The sequence below is a fragment of the Lipophrys pholis genome (genome assembly GCF_963383615.2).
Source record: "Lipophrys pholis genome assembly, chromosome: 18".
In the NCBI taxonomy this organism is placed as follows: Eukaryota; Metazoa; Chordata; class Actinopteri; order Blenniiformes; family Blenniidae; genus Lipophrys; species Lipophrys pholis.
The window spans coordinates 24,961,774-24,978,185 of NC_137646.1; the positions used below are offsets into that span (position 1 = coordinate 24,961,774).

A 16,412-nucleotide genomic window follows, 5' to 3' on the forward strand; every position below is an offset into this window, starting at 1 on the left:
AAACTTCTTTCATTTCCTCTCAATACTTTCTATAAGTATGCTACATTAAATAAATAAATAAATAAATACATGAAATAATTTTTTATTCAAAAAATAAAAAAAATGAAAGCAATGATTCTTCACAGTCAAGTAAATGTATATTTGCGTGGTTTTCTTCAGAAAACACATCGCGGTCACAGAGACTTGTTTAGGCTGACGGGTCAGACTTGCCCCTCACAAGATGGCGGCCGCTCTGACGTATCGGAGCGGTAGGCGGACACAGGCTGGGCGGCGTCTCGTGGGTACGTCTGTGGTTACGCTGCTCCGGACGAACGGGAGCAGGAGAACGGCGTTCCTTAGTTTTTGGGAGAAAAAATAAACATACTTCAGAACATTAGAGCAGATAAGTCGACCACTTTGGAGCTGCGAGGGACAAACGAAGAAGCAGGCTGAAGACTGGGAACATTTGGCAGGTATGTTTTTATTTTTGCATCCATTTCCTGCCTCCCGTCCATATTCCTTTCACGCACATTTCCTAGTTTCTCCCACGTAAAGACCACCGTTATCGCTGCAGATATTTCCGTGAAATTCCGCCTGTGTCTCCCTACGGTTCTCTGCACCACGGAAGAGTTTTAGGGCCACTGAAGGAAAAAAAAAAATTCGGACGCTGAAAAAAAAAAAAAAAAAACAACCTTCGTGCGCTTCAGAAAAAGTCGAAAATTAAAGTGTTTTTTTTTGTGTTTTTTTAGCCTCCAAATTTCTTTTTCTTCAGTGGCCCTAAACCTCTTCCGTACTGCACCGTCGAGACTCGACGAGAGGAAGGAAAAAAAATTGCGTTTTTATGAGCCTTGTGTCACTGCGTCACGCGCATTTTAGCATTATAGTGTCGTTTAAACCGAAACTCGACGGAAGTCATTCGTTTCATGCTTTATGTTGCACATTTGCTCTGAATTGCCATGTTTGTTTTCCTTTATCTACATGTTCTGACGGAGGACTGTCGACTCACTGAAAGTGAAAGTAAAAAACTAAAAGCACTTTAAAATAATAAAACTGTTTTGTTCTTTTTCCTATAAGTAGATGTGATTGTTTTCTTTGGTTCTGTGAAAGTTTCGGCTGTTTTTCTTCATGCAGTTGCACATTTGGGCTCCTTACTGCCTGCACCAACCCCACCCAGTTCTCAGCAGAAACATTGCTTGAGAGGAGCTGGTTTGTCCCTTCCCAGCACCCGTCCACACCAGTGAGAAGAGCCACAAACATTTCAGTGGGTTGGCTAGAAAATAATCAGCAATATACAAGATCTGGACAACTAATGTCTTTGAATTAGATAGAATGTGCAGATTTGATCACAAAAAAAAAAGGTTTTTAAAATGTTTTCACAGTTGAAAACATTATTATATTACCTGATTCCAACAAATAAACATTAGTCTTGAGAACTGTCTCTCTGTTTGAGAGTCCAAAATACCCGCAGATAAAAGTCTGAGTCCTGTGTCTGAGAGTTAAAATGTTAATGTACTTATTTCATTGTGTTTCTTTCCTTGATTTAACTTCCAGAGGACGTTCATTGTTTCTGTGTTGGTTTCAGGAGATAAAATCTGGCGACACAACCTGTAATGTTCATTGATTCAGACATCAAACTCATTCAGAATTCAGGGTTTTATCAACCCTTTAAAGCCTGACATTTCAAACACAGAAGATAAGTTTTACTTGTATTACTTCAATAGTAACTCTATAGAAAGAACCAAACTATTAAATTAGCAAAGTTCATGTGTTAAGTACATTGTAATAAATGATATATTATCTTTACCATTGTTAATGTAAATCATAAAAATGCTAAACTAATGGTTTTTCAGTTACTGTATTTCGACACTTAAATTATAATAAAGTTTCAGACATTACTTTAAGGTTCAGTTGTTATGATTATTTCTGGTGAAAAAAATCTATATTTTGGATTTTCCCTATTATGAAGAATAAAAACAAGCTTCCAGTTTATGTGTGAAAATTGTGACGGAATCGGCGTGCGAGTTTTTCACTGTCTTCTGATTTCCGTGGGGTTTGTCTTGTATGAGGGGAAGCACACTTTGCCTCATTAAGTGTTTTGATGAAACGTTTCTCTCTGGCTTCACTCTCCAGGCCAGCTCAGAGGACGATGTTGGGCTGGGTGGGATTACTGACTGTAGCAGCGTGCCTCCTGAGTTCTTCAGCGGGTGAGTAGCTGTTTCAACAAAGCTTCAAGTAGAATCCCTAATACCGTAATCTCTGGATGACAAGTCACACTTTTAGTCATTTGCTTGTTCATACAAATTGAATGTGAAAATATGGCGGCACTGACCCTCTGTGACCACGAGATGTCACTATATGACCACAGATTGCTGCGACAGCACCACAGAAAAACCTCCAAGTCGACTGGAACTTCACTTAAGTAAAATTAGAAAGTATACTTGTGATAAAACCTACTCGTGTGGTGAGCAGTTTCTCAGTAACTTTGTTGAAGTAGTTGATGAAGGATGTGTATTCTCAGATAAAATTAAACAATAACACTTGTTGACATTGGACAAAATATCACATTAAGCAAACTTTAGCCGTAATTATTCATCCACAGTCAGATGATAGTAACAATGAAAAGATCGAATTGTTTTCCTTACAGTAGCTACTTGCCGATGCCGCGTTGCGATACCAGTACTAACCTTTAGCTACTTGCCAATACCTAGTACCGATACGAGTATGGACATAAAGTGCCATGAAGCTCAATTATTCCTTCCTACACAAAGGAATTGTGAACCACCTTCACACAGCCTCTGCGCTGGCGCACGTCCGAGATTCTTGAAGGTTCTGGTTTTTAAAGCTGTGAGCTTCTGGTCCAAAGTACACTTCTGGAACCGTTCCTCCAGCACTGCCCTTCTACACACCTCTGCTTATACCTCTTGTGTCGCCTGTAGGTCGTCATCTGCTCACCGTGAATGTTACTCAGGAGAGCTACGAGAGGGAGGAGCAGCAGAACATCACGTTGACATTCCAGTTCCTCGCTGACTCCGATGGGCCCCCTCCGCCGCTGGACATAAATCTGATGCGCTCCGCCCCGGTGCAGAGTATCTACCGGCACCACAGTGGGTCTGGGGCCGAGCCGTACGTTCACCCTCAGTACAGGGACCGGCTGCAATGCTCCCAGGTTGCCTCCAGGAGCCAGGTGGAGTGTTCCATCACTCACCTGAAGCGCAACGACTCGAGCGAATACGTGTGCCTCATCGTTGCTGGCAAAGAAAGTTACATCAGCAGGTGTGGTGTCATGGTTACAGGTAGGTCGACGTCACCGCCAGCTCCTTCATCGTTCTAAAAGACGGTGTCCTCCAGATCGTTATGTCTCAACTTAAAAAAATGAGCATGCATTGTGCGATAACGATAGGATTCATAATATTCATAGATTTATTCGTTTTTGGCACTTAAAAGCAATTCTTTTGTTCCATGTCGTTGGCTATAATTGAATCGCTCTCATTACATCTCGATCCAAACGTACTGCTGTATTATACAGTTACACCAGCTTTACAATTTGGAAAACACACGTATGCAACAAGTGCACTATGATCAGGAGAAAACATGATCAGGCGATAGATCGGATGTAATTTCAAGTCCCATACTTATAAACTTTATAAACTATCAAAATTCCAGTGAGCTACAGGGCCATTAGTCCTATTTTGTTTTTATATGTGCTAGTTCTCTGTCAATAAACTACAGCATTTTCCAGACTAAAACTCACATTTGTTTTAGTTGTCTGGTGATACGAGTTATTTTTTAAAAAGCAACTCACATATCAAAACATACCGCTATATACAATCGGTGAACGCTGTACGTCACTGAATGGCAACAGAAGGCTTCGACAGAATAACTGTATCTGACTGTCAAACCCCCACAGTAGAATTTAAAGTCAAAATAGTGACTGAGAAGCATGTGAGGAACTAAAAAAAGAAAGTGTTACTCTGATGAAGAAAGCCAGGACAGCTAATTGTGGGCTCAAAGCTGAGAAACAAATTCCCAGAAGATTTTTGGAACAGAAGCTGCTGGACCTGGATGATCGTCAGTTACATCTGGGCACGTACAAATAAATCAGACTTGTACACGTTTTTCCCTCTCCATGACAGAGCAATGAATATTGTAAAGCACTTTGAGGGCTTGAGGATCTGTGGAAAAGTGCCACGGATATGAACTCCATTTAACATTTACTGTCTTCATGACGGCTGTAACTTGTCCTGTAGGTGTGATCTGGAGTCTGGAAAATACGGTAATCACAAATAATCACACTTTTCTTACACGTATAAAAGTCTCATTCCAAATCTGCAAAGAATGAAGACACAGCGATATGGAGACGTCATTTATTACACTTTAATCAGTCTTTTGCGATGTGTCTTTTGATACATTTGCAAAACATATTGTGCGGCCATCTTTGAGTAATGGAGTGTCATCAGGGGAAGAACTGAAGACCTCCAAACTACCGACTTTGTGATTGTGATCTGTTTTACTTTATCAAACACAAAGCTGACTCTGTTAGAAAAGAAAAGGCTGAAATTATTGAAATGAGGAGTTTGTTTGAATAAAAATCAGACTAATGGAGCATAAAAGTCAATATTTCTCTTTCTACAGCCACATTTGCTGGTCATTTTGTTGATTATCACTAAAAGTACTGATACTTTATTGAGGACGATGGAGGAATTTGGACCAGTCCAGAAACACTGCTCGAGATCACTGGTCAAATATTAATCTGGCCTTTGAGACCCACCGTCACCCCTGGATGAAAGCTGAGACGCAAATCGAGAAACATTTGCTTTTTTTTCCCCCCCAATTCAAAATGGGAGGCAGTTTGGGGGTTGGATAGATACACGTTAAAAAAACAACAACCATCAAATGAGGACGTAGACAGAAACATATTAACTCTGGGGCTCAAATAGCTGCATTACAATTACAAACAAATCACTTCAGTCTTTTTTTAGGGACGCATCGATACCACTTTTTTTAAAGGACGAATATGAGTACGAGTACTATCCTTTAGCTACTCGCCGATACGATACTTATTTAATGCCATAAAGTGTGATTCATGCTCCAAATGGAAAGCATGCGCAAAGGCTGTGCGCTGCAGCGAACCCCCTCCAACAGTCTACCGTTCGCATAGCGCAGCTCACTGTTCAATGTGTATCAATCAAACTTTAATCATGTGTAGCTTTGCTGGTGTTCGAGCTCCGAAACTCTTTAGCATGTAGCACGTAGCACGGCTCGGAGTCACTGTTAAAGTACTGAGCGACATCGAGCTAACTCTGCTGGTCCATATGTCTCTCCTGATCAAGTTGCTGGTGTCGTACCAACTATCTTTTATGGCATGTCTTACTTTTGTCATTCCGATTAACATTAAAGAATCTCCAAACCACGGCTACCGCTTGTGCTCGCTGACGCGTGACATCACGTATTACTCGCCTGGTTGCATCGGGGAGCTTTTCCAAGTCGTAGTACTCCATGCAGTATCGGACAAAACGTCTGTATCGGTGCATCTCTCAAGTTTTGCAGTTAGTGGAGAAACATTTGAGGTTTCTGGTTGCATGAAATGTCTTCTTTCTTCTCTGCAGCCGTCCAAGGTCAACCTGAAGAAGAGGAACCAGAGCCAGCGAGCCGGGAGCGAATCTGGCTTTTCGTCAGTATTGGTCTGTTCACAGTAGCAGTTGTAGTTCTTATAATACGTGATTTCACTCTTAATACCTGCTGTTAGCGTAGCAGGTGCACATTAGGGGCCCAGGTTTTTAAAATTAGAAATCCAAAAAGAATACAAAGAAACTAGACTTGGGCATCTACACATTAGTTAAAATTTAAGATATAGAGTTGAATTAGGCTCTGACAAGAGGGCCTCTCTTCGGTTTTGTTGGTCTGCACCCTCATGCTACAATGAAAGCATGAGTGTTGGGTTAGCTGCCCGTTACAGACCACTACACAGTCTACCTCCGTTTGTTACAAGACTGCTGTAAGTGGTCGCCAGTTAAAATGCTGCCAGTCTGAATGGTGTGCAGTTTGAAATGCAATGTCATTTCACCGTGAAGCCAGTCCAATGAATTTAAGCTTATTAAATCATTCAAGAGGCTTCAATGTGGCTGCTACACAAAGCTAGCAGCAATATGAAAGTGAGGAGAATGAGAAGTGGGCATATTGCACCTTATTTCAATTCAAGTCTCCTTTAAGCACTTTATTAGATTGCGGGCAGATTGTCAATTTTTCACTATGTGAAAATCCGCTGCAATCTAACTGCTGTCTGATTTATATAGACGTGCCTGAGCACGTCTACAATAAGCACTTTAAGGCCTCGTTTACACCACTACCACAACAATTGACTGAAAGCAGCACCGTCTTTGCGCTTTGGTTTCCAGAAAGTGTTTTGCATTCAGACGGCGTCCTTTTGAAGACGACGTTGCTTGTTTGCAACACGACCACTCGTCCATGCGCGCCGAGAGCACGACGACGTAAACACTGAAGTGCCTTTCTGCCGATGGTAATAAATGCGTCTTCACTTATGCAGATGATGTAGTGAATGTGCACATTGAATTCAAAAGAGCAGCACAATCACTCTGGTATCCTCCACTGTCAGACCGCATTTACACCCTCAGCGTCTTGTCATCCAATTCCAATCTTTTTGCTCTTATGTGGCACAGATTGGATCTGCTTTTGGACAATAAAAGCAGGAAAGAAATGTCTCAACATTGCGTCTCTTATCGTCATCAAATCTGTGACCATCGAGCTCTTTTGGTAGCATTAATAGTGAACACGCGGTAAATGGATGAGAAACATGGAGGCGATCCGACGGGAGGGAAAAGCGATTGCTTTCTGGAAACAGCACAGCTGTTGCGTAAACTCACGGCTTAAAACGCAAAGACCGTTTTGTCGTTTTCACGGGAGAATGTTGTGGTGCGAACGGGGCCTCTGGGTTGTGTTCACACTTGGGATGCAGTTCACCAAAGACGAAAGATTAAAAAAAGGGAACTTCACAGTTTACTTTGTGTTTGCCACGACACAAATAAGTGTTAAAAAGAAATGTGACCGGTGCATTAATGCTGCGTTCTGGATTAAACGTGGCATAATGCACGTTGGAGTGAGATTTTAATTTTTTTACAAGAACTCACCAACATTTTCTAATGTGAAAAAAGGCATCCAGTCAGCAACAGGAATGACTTTGCTGTGAGAAGACGGAGCTTCTGAAGCCCGTTACATCCTGTGTTGCCTGCCCATTTGGAGCCCCTCATAGTTGTATATGTTGACTAGATTGCGCGTTGCCAGGCCAATCTCTATTGAGTGGAATACGTCAACACGGCCGCCATCTTTGGACGTTGCTCCAGAGGTGCACAGATGAATCAAATACGTTTCTCAACAAATACGTCTGATCGTCGTTGCAAGACGGGTACAACACAATGATCATTGTTAGTTGGTGATCATTTATTTAAAAAAATGTTATTGTAAAAAAAAAATAAGATATTACAGTAATGGTTAAATCATGACAACTTGTATTGTCTTATTGATAACATTTCAACTTCCTTTTATTCTTAACAATGATATAACACTATAACAATGAGGGAAACGAGTCCTAAAATGTGGACGTCGACCAGACTAGAACATTACATATCTGTCAGGACAACATTTCATCAGGTTAAATATCAGTTTCTCCCTTGTGAAATGTTATTCCTTGCCGTTTGGTCTTTTGATTTCGTTGGTCGGAAAAACCGTAAGCAGCACAAAAGTCTGTCCTCTTTAATGACTGCCTGACTATTAAACTACTCCAGCGTCATAGCAGGACACACCGTCCCAAGATGGCAACGCTGTTGACGAACGCTGACAAGTGGCACGCGGCATCTAGTCGGTATAGATATTTATGGCAGCTCTTTGGGTTCCTGCTGCGCTCAGGCTCACATCTGACCAGCAGAGAGTAAACTGAAACCCGATCAGAGGGTGAACACCCAACAAAGGACTGCAGTAGCAAAACACCTGTGCCAGGGTTGGTTATTCTTGCACAGGAACACTTAAGGGTGAACACAGCCTTAAAATATAAGGAGACTACTATGACTGAAGACTTGGTCGTAGTGCGATCACTTTATGTTAGATAAGGAAGTAAATATGCAGAGAATGCACTTAACTCTACCTCACTGTAAGACCAACACACACATTGGTATCGAGTGCTCACTGTGATTCAGTAGCAAATGCACTCATGCACAAAGGTGTTGGTCTGAACCCAGCAAAGAATTGGTGCTCTTCTTTGCACTGGGTGCAATAAACAATTCCTCATTGTTACGATGGGAATTTTATTAGACATTTCTCTTTTATGCACTGAGCTCATAGAGAAATGACACTAATGCAACCAAGAGCAGAGCGTTCCGTGTCTCTCGGTAGAGGATCCCGTTGATGTGTTTGTAGTTTGAGACAAAATCCTGGTGCTATTTTGGACTCAAGCCAAACATTTAGCTCCAATGGAACTAATCCAGTTGCTTCTCACTTCAGTGAACTGTGGAGGACAGCACTGAAGGAGAAATGAAACAAATATCTTCTCAATTGTATTTGTTGAATGTAAAGTCTTTCGCACACTGTTCAATTTTGGGCTGTTCGAGATGAAATATTGGATCATGGCAGAATCTGTGGTCGTGGCTCCAATCGGTGGCCGTAACATCGCACGGTGTGGTAAGGTTCACCTGATGGCCGAGGTGGTGCTCGTAAGCCTGTTTGTTTGGTTTGTTGTTTGACCACAACAGTAGATGCTAACGTAAAGTGCTAGTAGATGCTAACAGGTACTTACTTCAAGCTCCTGTTGCAACATTACCATCCAGGCTGTCCTCTCTAACTCTCTGAGCCACGACCATGTCCAGATTCTCTGGATTTCTTTCCAAACACATAAATGTCACACTGCCAAGGCTCCAATCATGTTTCTGTTTAGGACCTGTTATTCTTCTGTGATTGCGTATTACATGATCTGTTGACGTTGTTACGCCATACACGATTGCGCAACACAACGGCTGCGAGTCATGGCTGGGATTATGTCGTTAAAATCGCACAGTGTGTGGAAGGCTTAAAACCAGTGTTCTACGAAGAGAAAGTCTGGTTGTTTACAAGCCAATCAGGTCGGTTGAGTTCTGATATTAAACACAATGATCTCACACAAGAATCTGATTGGGCGAGAGACAGTCCATTGTTAAGCTTAAAGATCTAACAGAAGAATCTGATTGGACGAGAGACAGTCCATTGTTAAGCTTAAAGATCTAACAGAAGAATCTGATTGGACGAGAGACAGTCCATTGTTAAGCTTAAAGATCTAACAGAAGAATCTGATTGGACGAGAGACAGTCCATTGTTAAGCTTAAAGATCTAACAGAAGAATCTGATTGGACAAGACACAGTCCATTGTTAAGATCCAACAGAAGAATCTGATTGGACGAGAGACAGTCCATTGTTAAGCTTAAAGATCTAACAGAAGAATCTGATTGGACGAGAGACAGTCCATTGTTAAGCTTAAAGATCTAACAGAAGAATCTGATTGGACGAGAGACAGTCCATTGTTAAGCTTAAATATCTAACAGAAGAATCTGATTGGACGAGAGACAGTCCATTGTTAAGCTTAAAGATCTAACAGAAGAATCTGATTGGACGAGAGACAGTCCATTGTTAAGCTTAAAGATCTAACAGAAGAATCTGATTGGACGAGACACAGTCCATTGTTAAGCTTAAAGATCTAACAGAAGAATCTGATTGGACGAGAGACAGTCCATTGTTAAGCTTAAAGATCTAACAGAAGAATCTGATTGGACGAGAGACAGTCCATTGTTAAGCTTAAAGATCTAACAGAAGAATCTGATTGGACGAGAGACAGTCCATTGTTAAGCTTAAAGATCTAACAGAAGAATCTGATTGGACAAGAGACAGTCCATTGTTAAGCTTAAAGATCTAACAGAAGAATCTGATTGGACGAGAGACAGTCCATTGTTAAGATCCAACAGAAGAATCTGATTGGACAAGAGACAGTCCATTGTTAAGCTTAAATATCTAACAGAAGAATCTGATTGGACGAGAGACAGTCCATTGTTAAGCTTAAAGATCTAACAGAAGAATCTGATTGGAAAATCGACGGTATACGAGCTCTGATATTAAGCACCACGTCATCCTGTGGTGTTGCAGCTAAAACAACCAGTCAGAAACAAGATCTTTATTCAGGTCCACCTTGTTGACAGGACGGGGCCTGAGGCACTCAGATTCGGCTGACAAGAAAAGTCAATTAGCAGCTCTGTGGTACCAGTTATCAAGAGTAAGGGTCTGTCGAGCATCTCGTATAAACAACCAGGCTTTGCTGAACTTGCTTCGTAGGACACCACCTCGGGTAACTAAAGTTGCTTGAATTACCCTGACAATGTGGATATCCCTGACTGGACACATATATTTTCATTGGATGTGCACCAATGTCAATTTCTAAAGGACGAGTACAAATGCTAACCTTTAGCTACCTGCCGATATAGTATGCCAAATGTCTTTCTGCAACCTCTTTTGTACGTTTTTATAGGTATGACTCAACAATAATTGTAAGCCTTCATTGTATATCGCCCTGTTTGGGGCGTATGCAAACTTGTACTTCGATGTTGAATGTAATTTGGTCTCATTCTTGGATTAGATTGATGAGATGGGGGGTGGAGGGTCCCAGCAAAAGACAAAACAGCTTGATCAAGTAGGAAACTGAATGTTTCCGTACTGATCCTCATTGTCACCAGTGTAAAATAACACAAAGTTGATGTCTAAATGTAAATATGTTCCTTTTAAGTGTGGGACGGTCTTCTTTAAGCCAGAGAGCTTTAATTAGACAGGGATTTTCCTTCTTAATGTTTGATTAAAAAAAACCAAAAAAAAACACTGAAAAGATGCTAAAACTGTAAATGTGTCTTCAAAAAACACATTTTGAAAAACTCCCAGAGGCATAATATTATAAAATAAGCCTCAACATGACGGTTTGGGGGCAGATAATGTGGTTTAAGCTCGTTCTCCCTCACTTTAATCACCTAAATGGTCCTTCTGGTAAAATATCCATGCTCTCTGCTTGTAACAATGTTTTGTCGTGTGCATTCTTTTTTTTTTTTTTCTCCATGAAAACATGTTTAACTTGGTGTGGGTGTTGGGTGTGGAAGCGAATATGGCTCAAAAACCAATTTGAAATGTATTAACAGAAATGCTTTTTCATTTTCAGATTGAACTGCATTTTTTGACTCATAAATACAAATTAATGATCAATCGTCCAAACTGCATTTTCATTTTCTTATACAAGATTACTAATTCTGTGCCTTAACTAAAATGAAAAAGAAAATTACGTTTTTTTTTTTTAATTTTCAAAAGATGCCCCAGCAAATAGTGACCCAAATTCATTTTGAAATGTCAAATTTGAAAATTAAAATGCATTAGCTGGTTCTGGCTGCATAGTTAGTATGTTGAGTATATTTGACTCATAAATAAAATTATTAATGCATCATCCAAACTGCATTTTCATTGCTTTGAACGTACCGCGGCCGTTGAACGTATTTTCGTCATTTAAAAACACCGTGGCCGTTGAAGGTGCGGTGGTCATTGAACGTACCGCGACCACTAAACGCACTACGGCGGCTGACTTTCAAATTTTACAATTCTTTTTTTTTTTTTTTTTATTCTTTATTTTCAAAAAGTGGTGAAGTACAACAGGTTACAATAAGACAAGTCATCACATTATCCACTTTTCTTTTTCCTTTTTATTTTTTTACAAAAGAAAGAGAAAACAAAAAAAACTAAACAATAACAACAAACTCAGAACAAGTAGGGAGAGAAACGGTGTGCACAGTTGATCGTAGAAAGAATAAAAATAAAAAACAGATGCCAATCCTACACCAAAACCAAAGGGAGTGAGAAATGTTACTTTCTAAATACAAGAAACCTCAATAAAATCTGGTCGTAAGGACTGGATGGAACTGACCCATTTGGTCCATAATTTAACAAAAGTAGACTTTTTAAGGCGGATTGAAAATGTTACAGATTCCATAACATAAATCTCATTCACTATGTCTATCCACCCCGACATCATGGGGGGCTCGGGACGTAGCCAGCATCTTGTGACTGCCTTCTTGGCTGCTACTGTAAAAATATTATATAAGTTTTTATCTTCATGTCTATGCATATTATCAAGATTTCCCCAAAAAAGTTGTATTAAACTGGAGCAGTAGATTATTATCCTTAAATATACTAATTAAAGCTTTATGAAATTCAAGCCAAAAGAGTTTTATCTTTGGGCATTCCCAAAATATATGCCAATGTCCTGCGTCCTGAGCCCCACATAACCTCCAGCAGCCGGCGGTGCCCGTGCCAAAATGCACTTTTTGTCTTGGTGTCAGGAAAAAGCGCACTAAACATTTCCAGCTAAACTCTCGCCATTTATGGGAACTGGTACAGTTCCAGCAGGATTCACAAACATTACACCATTCTTCATTAGTTATTGAAACATCTCCTTCATTTTCCCACTTTTCTTTGATGTAGTCAAATTTAACTTTGTCAGAAACCCTTTATACAACTTGCCGATAATCCCTTGAACTATACTGTTTTCATAAGCCTTCAGAAAGATTGACAAGATTGGGTCATCTATATCAGTTTTGGAACTAATGTTTTGCTGGAAATAATTCCTCAATTGAAGATATCGAAAGAAATCGCAATTGTTCAGCTTATAATCACGCTTTAAACCCTCAAAATCTTTCATCTTTCCATTATGTGTGAGTGAACAAAAAGTCGTCACACCCTTTGAAATCCAGTGTTTAAATGTGCCGTCTAACTGGTTGGGACTAAACCCAGGGTCAAATGCACACCACTGCATTACATTTTACAATTCTAAATGAATTCTGGTCACTATTTGCTGGAGTGTCTTTTGAAAATTAAATCTCAATCATCTTCATTAAGTGACAGAATAAGCAGTATTGTCAAAGAAAATTAAACAGCAGTTTGGATGATTGATAAATTTTTATTTATGAGTCAAAATGCAGTTTAATCTGAAAATGAAAAAGCGTTTCTGTTAATAAATTTCAAATTGATTTTTGAGCCATTTTCGATTCCATAGTCTCTCAATCATTCAATGTATTTCATATATTCTAAAGTACTCCAATTTAATACAAACTTTTTCTCTCTTTTGTGTGCGTGTGTTTTTTTAAATGTATTAATTGTGGGATGGTTTGAGGTAAGGCGTGTCAAACATCAGGCCTTTGGACGAAAATCAGGCCACGAAAGGCTCCGATCTGACTGACAATCCACCAAACAAATGGTAAACATGTCAAAGAAAACACAGATTTCTTCAGAGTAGCGACACTGAGACCTGAGCTCAGATACTGTGATATACTGTGATGCTGCTATGAAAGCCAGCTACTTCATTTCTATCAAACTAGTCTCAAAGCCATGCTGTCAGGGTGTAAAAACTCCCAGAATGAAAGTTTTTTTGACATTTCACTATTTTGCAATATTAAAATTGGCCTTAAATTGCAGTAATTCTGGCACTGCTTATTGAAATTAGGTAAAAATATGGACTTTTTCAAAATGTAGTATCTACCACAAAAAACGTTTTTCGTTTTTTTTTCTTCCCTTGTCCTGTTCGGCAGCTTTGGCAAACAATGTTATGTGATTGAGAGCAACAGGAAGAGATTTAGAATCTCCTCTTGTTGCTATCTACATTAGAAGTTGGCATGGCTGCCGTACACGACCCCGGGGGGGGGGGGAACGGTCTAAGAGACGAGAGAGTAGAGAGAAGACTGAGGAGGGGTTGGAGGGGGGATAGAGGGGTGTGTGGGGGACAACATACAATACACTTGTTGTTGCTACAAATATTGTTTACAGTTGTCACACTGATCCAAATACTTTCCAACTGTTATTGGATTAAACTCACCTGAGCAGCTCCAGACAGTAACGTGATTTTCAAGCAGGAACATAAATTTAAAAAAAAACATGATTTTGATTGTTGAACAATCAGCAACACATCTCATGAAGAGTGGAAATGTGTCAGGGTTGCCACTGGATGTGGTCGGGGAGGCCCACAGAGACATCCCGGGACCCAGTGCCCCCTTCTGAGGTAAATCAATAAATCATTCTATTCATAGATATGTTTGTGTTGCATTACAGCAACATCAGCATATCTTTTCATATGTTCTTATTGTATTTCTGGACAAAACTACACTTGGTCAACAAGAACAATAATGGGTGATAAATCAACTGAATAGCTATAAATAGGAAACAAAAAAGGAATATTATGTCAATGAGTGTAACAGTTAAAAAGGTCTGGATTAAATCCAGCTAAATGGCAAAACACTGACATCTAGTGGCCTAAAAGTGTAACTGCAGTTCTGCCTCGGGGTGGACGCGGCAAAGCATTGTGGGTAATTTCACATCGAGAGAACTACTGCAGGTAAAGTGGCTGAAATGCCTGTGAGAATGTTCACTTAAGTCACCATAAATCCATAAAATAATCAACTTGACTGTACTTAAGTTGTTGTTTATACGTTTAACTTAATTTTCGCCATGTTTTGGTTAAGTTTAACCCTTGTTTTTGTTGGGTTTTATCACTTTAAAAGGACGGCTACTATGCGCTAGCTGGCCGTTAGCATTGTGCTGTTTGTGTTGCTACCATGAGAATTCTCCATGAGACCATGTTGCTCTGTTACACATGCAGGAAAACGCAATAAACAGCTGTTACAACCAACCTGAGCCAACCGGTCAGGGCAGAGCCTCACCTGCCATCATGAAAAATAATTTTTTTTTTTTACATAAAATAAATATAAATATTTTCTACTGATTTGTGTTAAAGGTGTATATTCAGTATGACTCTACACATTTTTCACATTTTATTAAGTAAAAATCACAGAATTTGAGTATTTGGTGATCAAATACTGGGCAGAAATCCCGGGTGAGGCAGTGAAGAGCGATCCAATACAACCTGGGTCACATGACACGTGCCCGTTGCTGTTCCTCAGCATATCACCAACATGAACTTCACAGAAATATTTGTTATACAGCATGACTCACTACAGTCTGTGTTATGTCTTTAACTTATGTGTGAGAGAATTGTAGGTGAGGCAGTACTCTGCCTCACCTCAAGGGGGCATACGTGAACTGACAGGCGCTTTCTAGCTCATTTTGATAGAAAACCTTTATTGAAATTGATTAAAGCACTAGAATTTAAAGTTTGAATGAGTAACAGAAGTGATCTGTCTTATCAGAGTGAGGTAGAACATATGCTACAAACTCAGAGTTATCAAAGGCGGCTCTCTTTGGACCATCAGAGATTTTACTGACACCTGGTTTGACACAAAAATGGCTTTTTTCATAATTTAATGGGTTTTTAATAGAAATAAAATGTCAATAACTTCACTATGATCTCCTGTAGATTATTTAAACTCAGTCCAACTATCAAAGGGGTCCTGCCGACAACTATTAATTGAAATAAAAACACTTATCATTTTAATGAATTTTATTACTAATATATATATATCTATATTACAGTTAGAAAATACATTTTGAATAAAACGACCCCTTTCAGTGCCATTAACCTTAATTTCTTTTAACACATGCTGTGGGCATGATTGGACTCAACCAAAAAGATCTTTGCAAATTCTTTGTAATTGGTGCAGAAACACAATCAGACTTTTATTCCATCCTGCGTGAGGATTTTCATCGTTCCGATTTTATTGAAATTGATCAAACAAGAGGAGCCTTGTGTGTTAAAGAGTGTCGACACTTGGCAAGTGCAATACATGAATACGTTCAATACAAAAAGGTAGTCTGTGGTACGTCCCACACGCAGGCGATACAAAGAAAATCAAAAAATGTACATGCTCGGTCATTTTGTGACACAAAAAGGAAGAGAGATTAACATGTTTGTTCCAACAACGTCACTCTTTAGCTGCACAATCTTACACTTTATAATTGTAAACATACTTTTTTAACGATGAAAGAGTCTTGAGCTCATTGCAAAGTGTCCAGCAACATCTACAACAAGCCAACAGCTTGCAGGTTTTTTTTTTTTTTTTTTTCCTCGTCTTTTACTAAAAATAAGACAATTAGTCAGAAAGTAAACTGTCACCACTTTGTGCCGATGTCTGAAGTTCCTTCTGAAGCTTCTGGTAATGTTTCTGAGAAGGGAGGAAGAGACACAAAGGTGAGGCTGAGCAGGTGTGTGTGTGTGTTTTACGTGTGTGTGTGTGTGTACCTGCACATTCTCGTAGTGTTTCTTGCTGCTGCAGTGAAAGTTCATGGCGGTGGTCTTGTTCAGGTAGAAGATGGAGCAGAGGTTACAGAAGAAGCCAGATTTAGGGACCACAAACTCCTGGCCTGCAGCAACATGATGGAGAGTTCAGCACAACATTTAAAAAATACTTTTTTATTATTTTTTTTTTGGG

General features: G+C 39.8%; 2 protein-coding genes across 6 annotated transcripts in view; one reads left to right on the forward strand and one right to left on the reverse strand.

The window, feature by feature from the left end:
* The first annotated feature begins 291 nt into the window (after positions 1–291).
* Positions 292–5,870, forward strand: LOC308123743 (uncharacterized protein). Its single transcript, XM_080486396.1, has 4 exons — positions 292–452; positions 2,110–2,183; positions 2,916–3,272; positions 5,586–5,870. Exons 2-4 carry the CDS (start codon positions 2,126–2,128, stop codon positions 5,723–5,725), a joined length of 555 nt encoding a protein of 184 aa, XP_080342522.1. The 5' UTR covers positions 292–452; positions 2,110–2,125; the 3' UTR covers positions 5,726–5,870.
* Positions 5,871–15,665: 9,795 nt separating this feature from the next.
* The window catches only part of LOC308123623 (uncharacterized protein), a 35,865-nt gene continuing 35,118 nt past the window's right edge, over positions 15,666–16,412 (reverse strand). For all 5 annotated transcript variants that reach the window (XM_080486191.1, XM_080486193.1, XM_080486192.1 and 2 more), the window contains 2 exons: positions 16,223–16,344; positions 15,666–16,145 (listed from right to left, as the gene is read on the reverse strand). In XM_080486191.1, the coding sequence (XP_080342317.1) occupies positions 16,074–16,145; positions 16,223–16,344 (194 nt within the window). In that variant the 3' untranslated portion in view covers positions 15,666–16,073. The remainder of the gene's footprint in view (positions 16,146–16,222; positions 16,345–16,412) is intronic.